Raw genomic sequence first — 19,124 nt, forward strand, 5'->3', positions numbered from 1 at the left:
ATTTAAGTGGGATTTCTGTGTTGAATAAATGAGACAGGAGCATTGAAAACTGAAGCAGGCAACCAGGGAAAGAACAACTTGGTGCACAAAGTTGAGCTGAAATTTGAAGAGCGCGAATCTGTCCCAGACCTGACCTCTTCTTGCTCCTGCAAAGTGGGAGCGGACAGTAAAGAGGTCTAAAAGCATCTTTATCTGGCATGCTGGGGAAAGCTGAAGGTTCGGATTCAGGGCTGCTTCTCATGAGAACCAAATGGCAGCTCTCTCGCTTCCAATTCGGGGTCTGGGTGTGCCTGACACAGCGGGAAGTCTCCTGCTGCCTCCTGCCACCTCCTGCATCCGATTCATGGCCAGGCAGAGAGAGGCAAAGGTCCACGTGCAAGTGCATGGCTCTAGTCACACTCGTTCTTTTGAGGAGGGCAGGTCTCCTCTCTCCCTCATCTGCAGGGAAAGTTCAGTGTGCAAAGGCCATGTTTCTCTTGAATTCTGCTGGCGAGCTGATGGCACAGCTACATTACACAGTCCCCGAAGGTGGTGTTCTTTTTAAAAAAGGAGAATGACAGGGGCTCCCCAATACTTTTAAATGAGTCCTCATTTGAGTGGGCTGGTGTTATCTGCTACAGTTTAGAGCATCACATGTTGCTTTACGAGTCAGCTCAAAGAGGATGGGTCAGGCTGTTAGAGTAAAAGCTGCAGATCTGAGGCTGCTACTCCAGAGATGCCTGGGCCTACCTTCACACAGCTATGCACACTTGAACTTGCAATTGCAGACCACCGAATGCAGATTTCAAAGGCTCTTCCCATCACGGGGAAGAAACAAAAGACCTGGCATCCGAACGTCATTCTTCTGCAAAACATTTTTGAGGCTGTCTAAAAATCGGGCCCAGTTTCTTGAGTTCTTCTTCAAGCTCCCTCACCCCATGAAGTCATGCTGTCTGTCTTCTTCAAGTGTGGGAAGCCAGATGACAGCTGCCTATTTTCTGTGAGTCAGCCGCTCTGGAACTGGGGTCAGCTCCTGCCCTGGCCTCTTGTCAGCTGCAGGCGCTGAGAGGAGTCCTGTAACCTCACTCCCTCTGATCTTCTGCACAGCTTGTTTTGCGTATTAAACAAGACAATGTAGGTAGAGCTAACTTGTGTCTTGTACGTGACATACGGATAAACGGGCTCATATGTCATCACTATAACACAAAGTCTTGTTTCCTAGAGAAGAACGGTTTTAGGTGAAAAAAGAAAAAAACAACAACAACCCTGAGGTGGGCCCTGGGGTGTCCTTATCTATTAAGGACATTAATTAAGCAGACATTACAAATGTATACATGACACACCACCTAGTACTTCATCAGCTACTGGAAATGCTGGCAGTGGCCCAATGGGGCAGAGCCTCTTGATTCAGGAGAAAGCTCTTGGAAAGAAAATGTGACCTGTGCTTATTATCATCTTTCCCAAGTTGTAAACTATTCTCAAAATGTCCCCCAACATCCTAGCCAAGGATTAAGAGCCAATACAAAATAAACCAAGAGAAGCAATACAGGGAAGCATCTGCAATGGAAAGCCAGACAGCAGCCACACCAACACACTGGGATGCTCCTGTAAAGTCTCGGTCTCCTCAGCTTATCCTGGGTCCCTCTACACACGGCGCCAGGGGCAGGATGCCAGCACAGCCTCCTCGCTACAAATGGAGTTGGAGGATGCACCTGGCCTGCTGCCTGCTTCAACAGCTGCAGTTGGAACATCTCAGAGAGTTGGGTCATTCAAGGTCAACCCCACAACTTACAAAGTTGGGCTGCAGCTAACTTGGGCAGAGGACTGGAGTGTCTTGCTGGGTTGGTTTGGGAAAGGGATGCTCCCCGGCTTCCCTAGGTGGTTTGTATGTTCCTCGGGGAGGATAGGAGGTTGCCATGCAAGGACATGCCATATGCCTTTACCATCAACCACCACAGCTGTCAGCAGGCCTTTCTTCTTGGTGCTCAGCCGGTCGTGCGCCTGGCACTGCTGGTCCCGGAAGCTGGGCAGACCCTTGGGGCAGGGCAGGTTCTCGCAGACCGCGTGTTCCACACTGGCACCCGGGCAGTGTGTGCCTCCAGGCCCAGGGCTAGAAGGAAGACGAAGGTCTGCATTAACCAGATGGTGCGACTAAAGAGCAGGAGAGCTGTGTTTCTGTCTCTCTTGCCAGGAGCGGGGGAGGGCAGGGCAAGGTTTCCAAAGCCACCCCCTCTCTGCTGTTACAGACCAAATGCCCACAATCCCAGACCCACATTGCCGGCATGTTTAAGTGAACCCTCTGAAAGGTGCATCTGAGAACTGCAAATCAAGGTCATATGGAAAGAGAAGGCAGTGAGCATCAGTTCAGCAAGATCCACCCATTGCGTCCTTCATCTGATCTGAACTTAAAATTTGGCCATGGGTAACACTGAAAACCCAAAGGACATTTTTGGAGTGTGTGTGTGTTTGTGTGTGTGTGTGTGTTCTGCAGGGGTCTTCTCTGACATGAAGACCTGTAAATGGCCCCCAGGTATACTCTGGAGGTTAAGTTTCATGCGTAAATACATAGATCGTTTACTTTATAATGAAAAGAATAAGAACAAGGAGTTCACCTGCTCATGGGCTTCGAGTGGAGACCAGTTAGATCCGGGCTGCGCTACCTTTGCGTAGGCAGATGTGAGACCACACATCGTCAATGCTGTGGTCTTGGGTCCTAGATGCTCTGTGCCGAGGCTGGGGTTTTAAGCCATTCTGGAGACCCAGGCTGTGTTCACTGGCCAAGTCCACACGTGTGAGGGCCTGGCTGGCCAAAGCATGGCTCTGCCCTGTGCTTCTGCAAGGCCCCAGGGTGTCCTTGGAGGACTCAGGCCTGGGCAACCTCACTGGTTCCATTCATTTCCATGATGCCAAGGTCATCATGATGGAATAAGATTTCTTATCCACTCCCACCCCCAACACTTTTTATTGAAATTCAGCCTACGAAAGAAAGAAAAGGGCACACGTCCAAACTGTTCTGCTCAATGAATTTCCACAAATCACACACACCTGTTGGCCAAATGTCACCTCGACACACTATTCATTTCATGTTGTGTATTTCTTTTTCTTCCTTTGTCATTTTTCATGTTCAGAGAGCAAGGCCACCCTGCGATTGTTGCTTTAGGGGAGAGAGATAACAGCAGAAGAGGGCAGAAGCCTTTGGGCTTTTGTGTCATAAAGGGCTACACCAGGGGTTGAAAAGCTGTTTCTGTGAAGGGCCAGATAGTGCACATTTTTGGTTTTGTGGGTCATACAGTCTCCAATCACTCATCTGCCACTGTAGCACAAAAGCAGCTAGAGATAACATGTAAAAGAACAGGCATGGCTGTGTCCCAATAAAACTTTATCGAACACCTGGTGGTGAGCCAGATTTGGCCCACGGGCCTTAAGTTTGCCAGCTCCTGGTCTACACAGACGTCTTGGAGAAAATATCCTGATGAGAAAGGCCCCTTTCATACTTCTGTCTACCTCATACACACCAGAAAACAGTTCCCTTCCCCAGGAGAAGAAGAGATCTAGAGAGATTAAACCTACTGGTGGCCCCATAGTGGGGCCCTGAGCTCTGCTGGTCTTCAAGTTAGGCAACAGCTAAACCTCTAGAAGGTTTATGGAATCTGAGAAAAGAGGGGCCTTGTGTTCTGCTTCCTGTCTAGAAAGCAAGGGAGGCATCAGTTTCAGAGAAATGATTGCTTGGTGTGTTTAGGCAGAAGGGGCCTCAGCAGCCTCCCCAGGAACCCTGGCCCAGGTACCACTGGCAGACAGAATGAGTCAAATCCTGTGCCACGAAGCACAGCGTGGAAGGAGCAGAGAGGGGCTGGCCCCCAAGAGCTACATGTATCAGCAGGAAAAACATCACCCTGGCAATAAGTGAGTCCCCACGAGCGGGCGCCAGAGAAGGAGCAAGAGAGGCAGCAGGTGCAGCGTGGCACAATGTTTCAGGCTGAACTAGGCCCACAAAACTCTATGCAGAGGTCCTAACCACTGGTGCCTCAGAGTGCAACCGGATTTGGAAATAGGGCCAACAGGATACAGATAAAATTAGTTAAAATGAGGCTATACTAGAGGAGGTTGAGCCCCTAATCCAATATGAAGTGTCCTTATAAAAAGAGGACATCTGGAGATACACACACACACACACACACACACACACACACACACACAGGGAGAACACCATGAGAAGATGAAAGCAGAGACTGGGATAATCCTTCTATACTCCAAAGATTGCCAGCAAGCCACCAGAAGCTGGGAGAGAGGCCTGGAACAGATTTTCCCTCACATTGCTCAGGAGAAACCAACCCTGTCGACACCCTAATTTGGACTTCCAGCTTCCAGGATCGTACAACAGTAACTTTCAGTTGTTGAAGCCGCCTGGTTGGGGGTCATTTGTTATGGCAGCCCCAGGAAACTAAGGAACCAGACAACACAGGGACCAGATGCTCCACATGGAACTTAGATGCAGACTCAGAGAAAGCAGGGCAGACACTGAAGTCATGAGAAACACAACATGGACTGGAAGGGAGTATAAAAATACAAATTAGGTGGGTTTGTAGAAGAATAAAGGAAGCTACATTTCCTACACACTTGAGTATAGACTGCGATTGGTGAACAACATGTGATTAACTTCCTAAGTTGTTACTGAGTTTCCATTAACGCTTCAGTTTCCTCCCTTTCCAGTAGCTGATTTCTCCAGTTTTACATCTGCCTAATGCACATACAACAATTACCTCTACCCCTGACAGTGAGGAGGTGGAGAGGAGATGTGATGTGATATGATGTAAGAGAAATGGATCCAGAAGAAAGTGGGTCTGGAGGTGGAGCCCATGGGATACGACACGTGCCTTGGCACACCTCCCTCCAGATCTGCTTATGCTGCTGCTTCTCCCTGACAACTTCTCCAACAGGCAGTCTCTATGTGGCCCCTTATCTAGCTCACAGACCCCGTAATCCCCACTTCCCACCTCCTAACCCTCTGTCCATCTTTGAGGTCACCTCCACCCTATTTTTCCTTTCTACCTAGAGCATCTCCAAATCTTGTTTGGGTTTCTGCTATGTTGCTTTCCACCAACCTTATGAAATGGAGAGCTGTCTTCCTCCTGTTCCTCTTATTTGGAAGGATCTTATCTTCCAAATATCTGGGTTCTGTGTTCTCAGCAGAGAGCATTGAACAGGATGGTCTTCAATAAGTAGTAAACTGAGTTGAACTATATTATCAAAGCTTATCTTAAAATGACCGACAGAAGGAATGATGTCAGGGAAGAGAGCTGAGGAGGAAGCACCGGGAATCCATTTCTCCATCCAGACAATAATCATACTGGCAAAAACTATCTGAAGAAACTATTGTGAAACTCTGCAGTCTACTTGAAAGCTTGCAGCTTCCAGGGGAAAGCCAGGTCAATTTCAGTTAATTTTGCTCAATTTCAGCCTTTAGTGTGGTAACAGTTACTGCCCATCCTTCACCCCAAGGCAGGCAGCTATGTCTGAGCTCCTGGTGCAACTTTCTGGAGTCAGGGTGAGCAATAAGGACCGTATCTTCCAAATATCTGATTTCTGTGTTCTGACTGCTGATTGCCACTTTCAGTTGTTAAGGTGCAGATGCAGAAGATGGCTGACATTGTTGTAACCTCCACCAGGTGAAGTGGCTTCCAGGGGATTTCAAGGGGATTTCCCTCCTTTTTCCTTTTAGGAGCCAGAAATTTAAGCACAAAGACATTTAAAAACAACTTCATCTAGGAGAACTTAGAAAGCCACCAGAAATTGCTAGGAAAAGATACAGGCTCAAACAAGACCTGACAAGACCTTAAGCTTTCACTTCAGGTTGATTCCTGATCCAGGGATACCACTAAATCATAAAATAAAACAAAACACCCTGGAGAAGGGGTAGAACCTATTTCTAGAGTTACCACATTCTAAGATTTGAATGTCTAGTTTTTAATGAAAACATCACAAGGCATACAAAGAAACAGGAAAGTATGGTTCATTCAAAAGAACAAAATATATTGGCAGAACCTGTCCCTGAGGAAATCCAGATGTTGGCCTTGCTAGACAAATACTTTAAAACAACTGTCTTAAAAATGCTCAGGAACCAAATGAGGCCACAGATAGAGTCAGGAAGACAATCTGTAAACAAAATGGGAATATCAACAAAGATATGGAAATTAAGGAAACAAAGATAAATTTTGGAATTGAAAGTATAAGAACTGAAATGAAAAATCCACCAGTTCAGGGCAGATTTTAGCAGGCAGAAGAAAGAATTAGCAACTTGAATACAGGACAATTGAAAATGCTGAGTCTGAGAAGTAAAAAGAAAAAAAAATGTAGGAAAGCAAGCAGAGATAATCTGTGGGACACCATCAAGTGGATCGATATATGCACTATGCAAGTCTCAGGAGAAAAAAGAGAGAAGGGGGTTAGAGATTATTTGAAGAAATAATGGCTGAAACTTTCCAAATGTGAAGAAAGATGTGACTCTACAAATCCAAGAAGCTTGAGAAATTCCAAGTAGGATACAAGGACCCATACTAAGACACATTATAATTAAACTGCCAAAAGACAAAGAGAGAACCTTGAAAGCACCAAGAGAAAAGCGACACATCCCATACAAGGGATCTTCAACAAGATTATTAGCCAAATTCTCACCAGAAACGTTGAAGGCCAAAAAGAAGTATGCTTACATATTTAAAGTGCCTAAGAGCAGAACTGTCAACCAAGAATTCTATAACCATATAACTGCCCTTCAAAAATCAAGGTGGAAATTAGGACATTCCCAGATAAACAAAAAATGGAGAAAGTTTGTTACCACTAGACGTGCATTACAATAAACGCTAAAGGGAGTCCTTCAAGTTCAAATGAAAAGACACTAGATGAAACCTGAATGGAGGAGGAACAGGCTTTTCTCCCTGGTCCTGGTATGTGGCTTCTCTCAGCATGCTTCTTCAGTGGCCTATGATGCATTCCACCTCCATGTGGGCAGCATTCTCCTATACTCCAATGGGTAGCTTCCAAGCACATTTCTAATTTTTGGATAGATTCCTATCCTGAGATGCAGTTTCCTCCCTTGGAACCTTTCCCTCACACCCTAAGTGCGGCTTCCCAGAGAGTTCCACCAGTACAGAACCTCTACAAGCCTCTCCCTCATTCAGTGGACCCCAGGTACACCCTCTCTAACAAGGTCCAAGGAATTTCATCCCTGGATGAAACTGTGGTAGCAGCTACTGCCCGTCCTTCACAGTAGCTGTGTGTGGGTCCCTGTCATACAGATCTGTTCCTTCCTTGGGTGCTCTGCCTCAGACCTAAAGACACTGGATGCTACCTGTATCTGGTCTTCCTGTATTCCTTAGAGTTCTCTTTACCTCTTAGTAAGTTCCCATTACTCCAACCACCTGTTACAGCTAATATGTCCTTAAACTTTCCCTGATTAAAAAATATGACCAAAGGAATTGATTTTCTTCAGTTTTATTTAAGTCATTATTTTGAACAACATGAGAAAGGAGAGAAGTAATCCACTAGGTGTATGATTTGCTACCTAAATAATCCCCAGTTGCTATGTGGCAGGACCCTGCATGCGGTCCTTCATTTATGACTGACTCTATAACACAGGGCCTCTACAGTTACATCAGTGAGGGCCTCCTGCATGTGCAGTTGACCTCTGAACAATGTGGGGGTTAGAACTGCTGATCCCTCACATGTAGAAAATCCACATACAACTTTTAACACCCCAAAAACTTAACTATTAATAGCCTATTATTGACTGGAAGTCTTACTGATCACATAAATTAACATGTTTTGTAGGTTATATGTATTTCATACTATATTCTCATAGTAAAGTCAGCTAGAGAAAAGGTTAAGAAAATCATAAGGAAGAGAAAATATATTTCCTACTCAGTAAGTGGAAGTGGATCATCATAAAGGCCTTCATCCTTATCATCTTCACATTAAGCAGGCTGAGGAAGAGGAGGGGCGGTCTTGCTGTCTCAGGAGCAGCAGAGACAGAATAAAACCCATGTAAAAGTGGACCTGCACAGTTCACACCCGTGTTGTTCAAGAGTAAACTGCACATTGGTCCTGAGACAACAGAAAGGGGCACCCTCCATCTGTGGCATAGACAAGACAGAAGGAGAATCCTTGTGGGGGAGGGTATGGCTAGCAGAGTTTCCACAGATGGCTTCCTGACACAAGCTCTGGGGGAGGACTCGAAGGAGACCCCAACTTTCCCAAGGACCCCACACTGGGCTGGGTGGATGAAGCTTGGATTGTGTGGACACGGGGGCTTCAGGAGACAGTGTGTGGGGCCAGCAAGTGCAGCAGGGGACCAAATCCCCAGAAGCGAATGGAGAGACCACCCTCACACAGTCTCAGGAACAGAGGGCGGGGCTCTTATTCACTCTGGAAGTTGCTCTGAGCTACACAGTAAGTAGAAAAACAAAACACTTCTAGGGAGACTAAAATGACAGAAAGCCAGCTTGGCATGGCTAACACAAAGAACAGTTAATATAAGAGATTCATAATAGAGTTATCCCTTCCTAGGAGCTGAAGGCGGGTCTGGTCTTTCCCTCAGCCTCTCCTGTGAGGGCAGGAAGGTGCAGGCCTGCCGGGCTCCATCGCAAGACTCTGAGGTCCCATGAGGCCTCCAGGGGAAAGCCAGCAAGTTGCAGTCTCATCCTGAAATGAGGACTGATCCCTGAGGACCGGGAAGAAACTTCAAGGAAAGAGGCACTTTCACATAAACAGTGATCATAAAACAGCCAACATGCCCAGAGGGCTCCCACTTTGCTGGCCCTTCTAACTATTACTTCATTAAATCCACACACAGAACCAGAAGGTGCTCCTGACTGCATTCTTTGGGTGAGGAAACCAACGCTCCAACAGGTGACATAACCACTTGGCTGACGAGCAAGAGGTGGAGAGAAGAAATGCAGCGTGCAAGAGCTCCTGAACCCAGCAGGAACAGGCGCCCTGCCTCTGGGAGGGGCTGCCATTGGCCACCACGAGGCCTGAAGGACAGCCTGACTCACTGGCCAGTCATCGGGGTGTGATGAGTTTTTAAATTTGAATTTTTACTATCAACAGTTTCTAGTTTTTCTGTTCTAGGACTATTTTTTTTTTTTTTTTTTTTGACAGAGTCTTGCTCTGTCATCCAGGCTGGAGTGCAGTGGTAAGATCTCGGCTCACTGTAACTTCCACCTCCTGGGTTCAAGCGATTCTTGTGCCTCAGCCTCCTGAGTAGCTAAGATTACAGGTGTGTGCCACCATGCCCGGCTAATTTTTTTGTATTTTTAGTAGAGATGGGGTCTCGCCATGTTGGCCAGGCTGGTCATGAACTCCTGGCCTCAGGTGATCCAGCCACCTTGGCATGCCAAAGTGCTGGGATTATAGGCATGAGCCACTGTGCCAGGCCTGTTCTAGGACTCCTAAACATGAATGGAATAGAAGCTTAGATACAAAACCAAATGGCTTGCGTGAGTACTTCACAGGGAAAGGATATTCAAATGGCAAATAAGGAAACAGACGGATGTTCAGCCTCCCTGTTGATGACGAAAGTACCAATTCCCCAGCCAGTTACTGCTACACATGCATCAGAACGGCCAAAACCAGAGAGAATTACTGACAACACCTGCGTCAGTGAAGACATGGGGCAAGTAGAAAGCCACCACAGCCACGGCAATGGAGATGGCACGGCCATTCTGCAAAGCTGGCAGCTGTTATGTAGTCACACATGCGCACCCCAGGGGCCAGCAACTGCCCTCGTACTGCACCGACACATATCTGCACGTGCGCCCCAACACACATGCTCAACCGTGAGGAGCAATACTGTGCACGGAGCTGTGCTTCTTTGTATATTCTACCTTCATAAGTTTGTTTAAAAATAAGTAAAAGAGTAAGGTAGAGAGGCTTTGGTGAGAAACTGAAAGTGGAGAGAAAGGAGAGCTCTACCGCAAATTTTCCCAAGCGCCTGCAGAACAAGGACCATCTCCTGCTGAGGTGGTCCTCAGTGCCTTGACAGACACAAGCACAGAGCATAGAAGGTTTGCTGAGACCAACAGGATCACATGGCAGAACATTTGTCCCTTTCTTTGAGAGTGGATGGACAGGTAGAATCGAGATAGGCTGGAAGAGAAAGATGCCACTTTTTATTTTCAGGTTTGCTGTATTAAATGAAGACAGACCAGAAGATAAAGTCACAACAGCAGTTTGGACCAGCTTCACCATCCAGAGACACAGGGCGCTCAGTAGAAAGCTGGTAGTTCTGGCCTCTGCCCTGGTAGCCCCTGGCTCTGTGAGCTCTGAGAAGGGAGCAGGGCAAAGCCATATGGTTTCAGACGGGCTGCCGAGCTGCTAACGCACCCTCACGGCAGCAGACATCCCAGTTTTAAGGCCTCCTCTGAAAGGTGTCCAAGTAACACATGTAACTTATGCTTCAGTGTAGATACTTGAATTTTAAAAAATTATCCATATGAATGCCAGGTCGCTGGCACATCGAAAGCACACAGATGGGGGTTCAGTGTGGAAGCAAAAACCAATTACAGGCACATAACTTTACACCAGCCGTCCTCCCACCGTCTTAGCAGGCTAGCTGCCTTCCTCTCCCTTTCTGGTGCACATGGGCTGCATCTCATGGTGACCCTGCTGTGTCCCAGCTCCGCACTCCACTCGCCTGCCCGTGCTGCACCTGCTGGGATGCAGCTGGCTTTTCACACAAGTGCATCTGAGCCTTTCTCTCCCCTCCCTCCCCAGCCCTTCCCCACATACAAACTGTTCAGAGGTAACAGAAGGTGAATTACAGATGCATTTTCTACCTTGTAGTCTTTTGACGTAACTCCCACCAACAGCAACATAAATTATGGCAGGAAAGGACGGGCCTAGGAAGCTGGTTTGGAAACACGGATGGTCCCTAAGGCCTCCACGTCAGCTAGCAAAAAATACAAATTCCGAGAGCTGTGAAGACCAAGACTAAAAAAAATAATTGTGTGCGGGGGGACTCTCTTGCCAGTATTTTTGGACAGTGAATAAACCAGCTGCAGAAGACAGGGAGCGGAGCCAGGAATATAAAGTGAAGCGGGTGAGGAGGGGGTCGTGGGAGCGTTCCAAGCCTGAGACCTACATAGCAGTGAGATTGGGACATCCTTGTGAAATCTCGAGGCAGTAGGCCTGGTGATTCAAGGAGTGAGACGGGGAGAGGACACTGTTTTCGTCAAGAGCTTGGCTCTGAGGCCCTGGTCAGCTGTGCTTTGTAACAATCACCACATCAGGGCATCCTGCAGAAGCACGCTGGAGGCTGCAGCCTGGACTTCATAAAACACGCCCACGTCCTGCGTCGCTTTGGGAAGCCCCCGAGATGGTTGCTAATCCACCCACCCAAGGCCTGTCCCGCCTCTTCCCATTCACCTGGGCTGGATCCATGGAGGCGAGAAAGTCCATAGAAAACTACATGGGAAAAAGGAGCATGTTGTTTTCATTCACAACAGAAAACAGAGCTACACTGTCACTGCGAAAGATCGAACAGACTACCAATATTATAGGAGCAAAAAGGTATCACTTCTCTTACTGGGGAAAAGCAAGGCTGGGTTCTGTGCTGAAGCGTGTTCTCAAGGTGATGCCGAGCACCCCAGGCTGTGAGCTGTTGCCTTGCTGGAGAAGGGCAGGCACAACAGGTGACAGATGGGCCTCATGTGGCCATTCATAGCATCTGGGCCTCAGTGAGGGGAGATGATACAAGGGAATGAGGCCTACCTGGTGGTCTGCCACTTTTGGCCTAATCGTTTATGATCACGTTTGTGTTTCAGTGAAAAAAATGATATTAGGGATGTGTTTTGGAGGCACTGGTATTGCAGAGAGATTGGTTTTCCTGGGCAAGTGCATGTCCAGGCAGGAAGGAGGTCAGCACATTTTATGGAGTGGCCCCTCTGCTGTAGGCACGGAAGGCGGCATGGTGTCCAAACAGGTGTGGCCTGTCCTGGGCCTGCACAGAGCTCAGCTCAAAGGCCAGTGGGGAGAACACAGTCAAAACAAGTGAGCAAATACGTAACAACAACAACAGCTGTTATAACACCTGTAATGCAAGGAAGAGGTGCTGAGGGAGAGTTAAGCAGCACCCCATTTTAAGCAGGGTGTCAGGGACAAAGATCTCTTGAGAAGACATTTACATTAAAACCCAAGGAAAGGCAAAGGCAAATTAAGGAAAGGGAAGACAGCACTGAGGAGGGTCCTGGGGTTGGAATGCTGTGGCTGAGAGCACAAAGGAGGCTTTGAGGCTGCAGCGGGCTGAATGGTGGGTGCCCTCGCCCTCAAAAGATAGGTCCACTTGGAACCGGCAAATGAGACCTTATTTGGCAAAAGGGTCTTGGCAGACATAATTAAGCTAAGGATCTGGAGATGAGACCATCCTGGATTCGGGTGGGCCCTAAATTCAATGACAAGTGTTCTTCTAAGGGAAGAAAAGGTGGGAGGACACACGGAGAAGAGACCATATGAAGTCAGAGGCAGAGATGGAGGTGATGTGCCTCCAAGCCAGGGAAGTCCAAGGGTTGCCTGGAGCCACAAAATGGATTCACCTCTGGAGTTTCAAGAAGGAAGCAGCTGTGCTGACACCTTGATTTTGGACTTCTGGTTTCTAGAACTGGGCTCCAAACCTGGCCTGCCACTGCCTTGTTGTGTGACTTTGGGCAAGTTACCAAACTTCAATATGATTCTATTTTTTTTTTTTTTTGAGATGGAGTCCCACTCTGTCGCCCAGGCTGGAGTGCAGTGGTGTGATCTCGGCTCACAGCAAACTCAACCTCCCAGGGTTCAAGTGATTCTCCTGCCTCAGCCTCCCGAGTAGCTGGGATTACAGGCACGTGCCACCGCATCTGGCTAATTTTTGTACTTTTCGTAGAGACAGGGTTTCACCATGTTGGCCAGGCTGGTCTTGAACTCCTGACCTTAGGTGATCCATCCACCTCAGTCTCCCAAAGTGCTGGAATTACAGGCGTCAGCCACTGGGCCCAGCCCCCTGATTCAGTTGCTGGTTTGTTTTTTTTCTTCTGTACAATGAAGATAAAAATAATACCTCTCCCACAGGGCTGCATTCAATGACTTCCTACATAAAAGCCTAAGGGAACCCGGCGCATGGTGCGGGTCTGCTGCATTCACCACCCTTCTCATGACCAGACGTGGAAGAAGCAGAAAGGATGTAAGAGGAAGCTGCACGGACTCAAGGGCTTTGGACTAAAGCAATGCAAGGATGGTGGTGCTATTTACTGAGAGGGGAGATGTGGGCTAGGAGTAGAGGTCCCAGTTTAGAAAGGGTCCTGTTTGAAGTGTCTGGGAGAAAACCAAGAGGAGTTGGTGGGACTGCACCCCTTGTGGGTAGGCAGGGATTTTATCTGTCTTTGCTTCTTACTGCAGGCCCACACCTAGCAGAGTTCAGGCGCTGGCATGGTTTACTGAAGGCTTCGCGTTGGAAAGGCTTCACCGGGAAGGGGCGTGTAGCTGGGAGGAGTGAGAACACTGCAGGCTCTTTCTGTTCCTTCTGCCATTGCCCTGCCCCACAGGACGATGCTGCTGGACAACAGAGATTGGACGTGAAGCTGCATCAATGACTGTAACAATCTGATGTGCTGAGACCCACAAACCCTCAGGTGTCTGTGTACCGAGGCCCTGCAAATTATCCCATTCCTCAATGATAAAATACAGGAAAAAGCAAGGGAAGGAACAGCCACGACTATCATGGCAAGGGAGAGGGAGGACCTGATGAAGAAGAAAGATTTTGACAACTTTGTGATTTACAGAACAGCCTCTCTCCTGGGGCCATGGGACCTAGAGGAATGGGGTGAGAATCCCAATACTAGACACCTCATGGCAGGGCAGGCCAGTGAGAGTATATTAATGCAGCTGTCTGAACTGGGCGGTGTTTAGGATCCTCCCAGAGCAAAATGCCCCTGGGGTATCCCAGAGCAACCACGGGAGGCGGGTAGGACAGCAAGCAGTTCAGATGGTGAAAGCGGTCCTTCAGGCTACCAATGCAGGGGAAGCCCTAGCTAATATCATCCCAAGAAAGCAGACCACACCAGTTCCCTTCAAAGAGGCACCTATGGCATTTGCATAGTGTTGATAACTTCTTATTCTTGTAAGTGTTGCCCTCACCTGAAGACAATTAAATGTTGACAGTCTCAGGACACTGGGTCTTCAGGCATTCGGAGGTTCTGATATCCTCCTGCTATGATGTTTACTGGGTGTCATCTGTTATGAGATAAGACACATAATGTGCCAAGAAGATCGATCTTCCACTAAGCCCCACAAACTCCAATCACAAACGTGGAACACCCATGACAACCACAACCCCTACCAGTTTTTCTCCGCACTTAACAAAGCCTTAGGCAGGGAAGGGCAACTGGTCCCATCCCCGTTCTTCCATCAGTGCTAATAATAAGAGGGGTTGCTTATAAAATACACAGCAAGGATTTTCTGTGCATTCCCATGAATTCTTCCAAGTTTTAGATGAAGAGACAAGTACCACCCATCAGCGCTGTAAGAAGTCATGCTGGTGGCCAGGCACGGTGGCTCACACCTGTAATCCCAGCACTTTGGGAGGCCGAGGTGGGCGGATCACCTGAGCTCAGGAGTTTGAGACCAGCCTGACCAACATGGAGGAACCCCGTCTCTACTAAAATTACAAAATTAGTCAAGTGTGGTGGTGCATGGCTATAATCCCAGATACTCAGGAGGCTGAGGCAGGAGAATTGCTTGAATCCAGGAGGTGGAGGCCGTGATGAGCCGAGACTGTGCTACTGCACTCTAGCCTGGGCAACAAGAGCAAAACTCCATCTCAAAAAAAAAAAAAGTTGTGCTGGGATTTGAAGATCTGTCTGTCCTGGCTTTGAAGCCTGGCTCTTCCCACTCTACCATGTCAGCGCCCTCTGATGGATGGAACTAAGGCCAGGGAACAGAAGGGTCTTGAGGTCACATGACCATTAACCAACAAGGTCAGGCCCAAAGCCATGACTCCAAACCCAACCCTCTCTTCATGCGGCCAAAGGTCAAACTATTTTTTTTTTTTTTTTTTTTTTGAGGCGGAGTCTCGCTCTGTCGCCCAGGCTGGAGTGCAGTGGCGCGATCTCGGCTCACTGCAAGCTCCGCCTCCCGGGTTCCCGCCATTCTCCTGCCTCAGCCTCCCGAGTAGCTGGGACTACAGGCGCCGCCACCACGCCCGGCTAATTTTTTTGTATTTTTAGTGGAGACGGGGTTTCATTGTGTTAGCCAGGATGGTCTCGATCTCCTGACCTCGTGATCCGCCCGTCTCGGCCTCCCAAAGTGCTGGGATTACAGGCTTGAGCCACCGCGCCCGGCCAGGTCAAACTATTAACTTCAACATAGAGTAATGCAAAAACTGCAACCACTTTCCATTAATTTCTCACCATTTAGCTAAACAGGGTTTCTAATCATCTACCCATCTATGCCCTTAATTAAGAAGTCATTCCTGGGTTGGGTATGGTGGCTCGTGCCTGTAATCCCAGCATTTTGGGAGGCCAAGGTGGACGGATCACGTGAGGTCAGGAGTTCGAGACCAGCCTGGCAACATGGCGTAACCCCATCTCTACTAAAAATACAAAAATTAGCTGGGAGTTGTGGCGCACTCCTGTAATCCTAGCTACTTGTGAGGCTGAGGCAGGAGAATCACTTGAACCAGGGAGGCAGAGGTTGCAGAGAGCTGAGATTGCGCCACTGCACTATAGCCTGAGTGACAGAGTGAGGCTCCATCTCAAAAAGAAAAGAAGTCATTCCTAACAGACTAAACATCTACTATGTGCCCGACACTCTGCTGGGTGCTAGAGGGAAATGTTTTAATAAGACATAATTAATACGTAATGCCAATTCTTATAACATTGCTGGAAAAATGGTGTTCCTGTCACTGACTAAACTAGGAACATAAGCCTTCCTTTAATCCAGAGGTTCCAACATTGGCTGCTGTTGGAGTCACCTGGGAAGATAAAATATCCAATTCCTGGGTCCCACCCTTAGTGTTCTGCGATTTGATCAGTTTGGGGTATGACCCGGGCATCAGGATTTTTAAACACAAGAGGCATTTACTAATTATCCATCAACAGGACTTCATTGTGCAGATTTCTTTACAGTCATTATTTAGAACTTGCTCATTTTCAAAATTGATGTGATGCAACTGCTGACACACAAGGCACAAAACAGATCATTAAAAGAAATGGTAAGAAATGCGAAGCTGCATTTGACCCAGCCATTCCATTACTGGGTATATCTCCAAGGATTATAAATCATTCTACCATAAAGACACATGCACGTGTATGTTTATTGTGGCACTATTCACAATAGCAAAGACTTGGAACCAACCCAAATGTCCATCAATGATAGACTGGATTAAGAAAATGTGGCACATATACACCATGGAATACTATGTAGCCATAAAAAAGGACAGTTTCATGTCTTTTGCAGGGACATGGATGAAGCTGGAAACCATCATTCTCAGCAAACTAACACAAGAACAGAAAACCAAACTGCATGTTCTCATTCATAAGTGGGAGCTGAACAATGAGAACACATGGACACAGGGAAGGAAACATCATGTACCGGGGCCTGTCAGGGGGTTGAGGGGCTGGGGGAGGGATAGCATTAGGATAATTACCTAAAGTAGATGACGGGTTGATGGGTGCAGCAAACCACCATGGCACGTGTATACCTATGGAACAAACCTGCACGTTCTGCATATGTACCCCAGAACTTCAAGTATAAAAAAAAAAGAAAGAAAGAAATGGGAAACTTCAAGAAGACAAGGGAAAAATCTGTGGTGATGGAATTATCATCACTGAGCCCAAAATTGATCCCTGAGTTTTGTGGAACAAATGTACAAAGGTGAACAGGAAAGGTCATGGTGTCATTCGAGTCAATAAAAAGAAACCAAAGAGAAAAAAACTAAAACATTGTTTTTCTAACAGTTATAGGAGGATCCATGAAAAATATTAGGATGAAGAAGACAGCTGAACCCAGATACTCTGTGAGTCATGAACCACCAGGCTGCTCCCACATCAGCAGACAGCCAATGTGGAATGACCCCAGACTTGGTAAACCACGAGGCAGGCAGGAGGAACTGTAATACAGCTGTCTCCGAAAATCTTTCCACTGGGGCCCAGGGAAGGAATGAGGGAGTCAGCTCACCCCAGAGTCCACCGTATTCATGTTCACAGAAAGAGCAATTTAAGCTGAGATGTCATTTGACACACACGAGGCCCCTGCACCCTGGACCTTGGCTTGGTTTCATCTTTCTTATCTTCTGATGCTCATCGGGAGACAGACCGTGCTTTGTGTGAGGCAGCGAGAGCCGCAGTTGGGAAACTCCAGCTGCGGCTCGTTGGGGTATGGCTGGTCAGGAGGACTTACGGGGGGTTGTCACATTTCCTCTGCCGGAAGCGGGCTCCCGTCCCACATGTTCGGCTGCACATGCTCCAGGCGCCCCACGGGCTCCAGTCTCCGTCCACGTGCTCCGGGATGGGCGTCTTGCTCACGCACTCCCCCGCGCGGCACCACTGAAACACAGCGGGGAGGGCCAGGGCCCAGGCACTCAGCAAAGCTGCTCACTGCAGCCCGCCAGGCCCCAAAATGCCACACTGCCAAAAACCCATTTTCTAAATTTACACGAAACTACAGTATGTTTCAGGGTTTGCATGTTTGCTAATTTTAGTGACGTGCCTTACTTACTCAAGCTGACACTCATATCCCTGTAGGGTTTGGATTTTGCCCTAAACTTTCAGATGGATGTGCTCCATTGGGATTTTCTAAATCCCAGGAAAAGGATTAATCTACATGGCTCATGAAGAGACCTGGGCTTCTGCAAACTTGGCTTGACATGAGTGCGTTTCTCGCTGAGAGGCGGCATGCCCCAGTTGAGGTTCTGAACTTGAGAGTTGGGTTTGTTGCTTGGTGATGACACAGCCAGCTCCACGTGAGTTGGTTCTTTCTGAGGATAAGACGAGGTCAGCCCTATAAAACAATTCCTCAAAGTGCACAGCACATACCCTCAGGTGCTAGATGTGATTTTTGTGGTTCCCAATCATGGTATCAGAGCAAAACTTGACTACCTTTTCAACTCTTTCAATTCTTGCACTAAGACTGGAGAGAGGCCCTGCGGCTGCAGGTCCTGAACACCTCTTCTAACACCTCCCTATCTCTCCTGCACGTGAGGAACAGGCTCATTCTCTCAACATTTAGTTAGAATTGGGTAATACTGTTCTCACTGAATTCTTTTTACGAGCACCTACTGGGCATGGCAGGTGATGTTCTTCCATTTAAAATATACTGGTGAAAGCGTTCCTTTTAAATAAATTCCCTTACATGATGAAAGGAGTTAATCTGACAAAAAAATATTAAGTAACTGATACTTGTATCTTATAAGAAAAAGGAATGAGGTGATGTAGGCACCACTCTGTGCCCAGAGTGGGCTCCATGGGCGTTTCTGTGGTGCCTGGGGGATGTTTCAGGGGCTCGTAAGTAGAGTCAGACAGTGTTTCAGAAGGAGAGGTGCCAATTGCCTGGGAGATGTGGAGCTGCCTGTTGGGGGCAGCGGGAAGCCAGGGGTTTACCTTGTCTGCCCCACACTCGGTGCCATCCAGGGGAGGGTCCAGCTTGGTCTTGCAGGATGTGTCTCCTTCTACCAGGCACCACAGTCCAGCGCACATCAGATGCTGCAGGACAAGGGAAGGAACCGTAACTGTGGAAAACACCCACACTCACAGGTCACAGCTGAGGTCAGAGGTGTGGCCCAACCACTGTTTCAAATTTGGGATTTGAAATGTATGGGGAAGCCAGAGGGTCATGAGTCTGTATGTCTAAAACAGAAGTGCATCACTTGAACTGGCTCATTTAGCACAACAAAATTCTGTGCATCTACTCCTAGGAAGGCTTGTCTCAAAGCGTTGAGTACAACAGCTCCAACAACCACTGAGGGCCTAGGAGATATCAGAGGCTCAGCCCAGGCCAGGAGCAGCAGCCCCTGCTGATGAGCAAACAGGAGTGATGAGCAAACAGACATCTTCCATTTACAGCAGTGAGGGGTGGGGCAGATACCCAGGGGCTGTCCAGGGGACACAGTTTAGAAAATGATCTAATCA

General features: G+C 47.9%; 1 protein-coding gene across 7 annotated transcripts in view; it reads right to left on the minus strand.

The window, feature by feature from the left end:
* The window catches only part of ADAMTS17 (ADAM metallopeptidase with thrombospondin type 1 motif 17), a 363,322-nt gene that overhangs the window by 135,544 nt on the left and 208,654 nt on the right, over positions 1-19,124 (minus strand). For 5 of the 7 annotated variants that reach the window (XM_015453452.4, XM_015453451.4, XM_073996845.1 and 2 more), the window contains 3 exons: positions 18,597-18,698; positions 17,398-17,543; positions 1,923-2,089 (listed from right to left, as the gene is read on the minus strand). In XM_015453452.4, coding sequence (XP_015308938.1) covers positions 1,923-2,089; positions 17,398-17,543; positions 18,597-18,698 — 415 coding nt within the window. The remainder of the gene's footprint in view (positions 1-1,922; positions 2,090-17,397; positions 17,544-18,596; positions 18,699-19,124) is intronic. The other 2 variants (XR_012415486.1, XR_012415487.1) reach the window with 1 other exon arrangement.

The sequence above is a fragment of the Macaca fascicularis genome, chromosome 7, assembly GCF_037993035.2.
Source record: "Macaca fascicularis isolate 582-1 chromosome 7, T2T-MFA8v1.1".
In the NCBI taxonomy this organism is placed as follows: domain Eukaryota; kingdom Metazoa; phylum Chordata; class Mammalia; order Primates; family Cercopithecidae; genus Macaca; species Macaca fascicularis.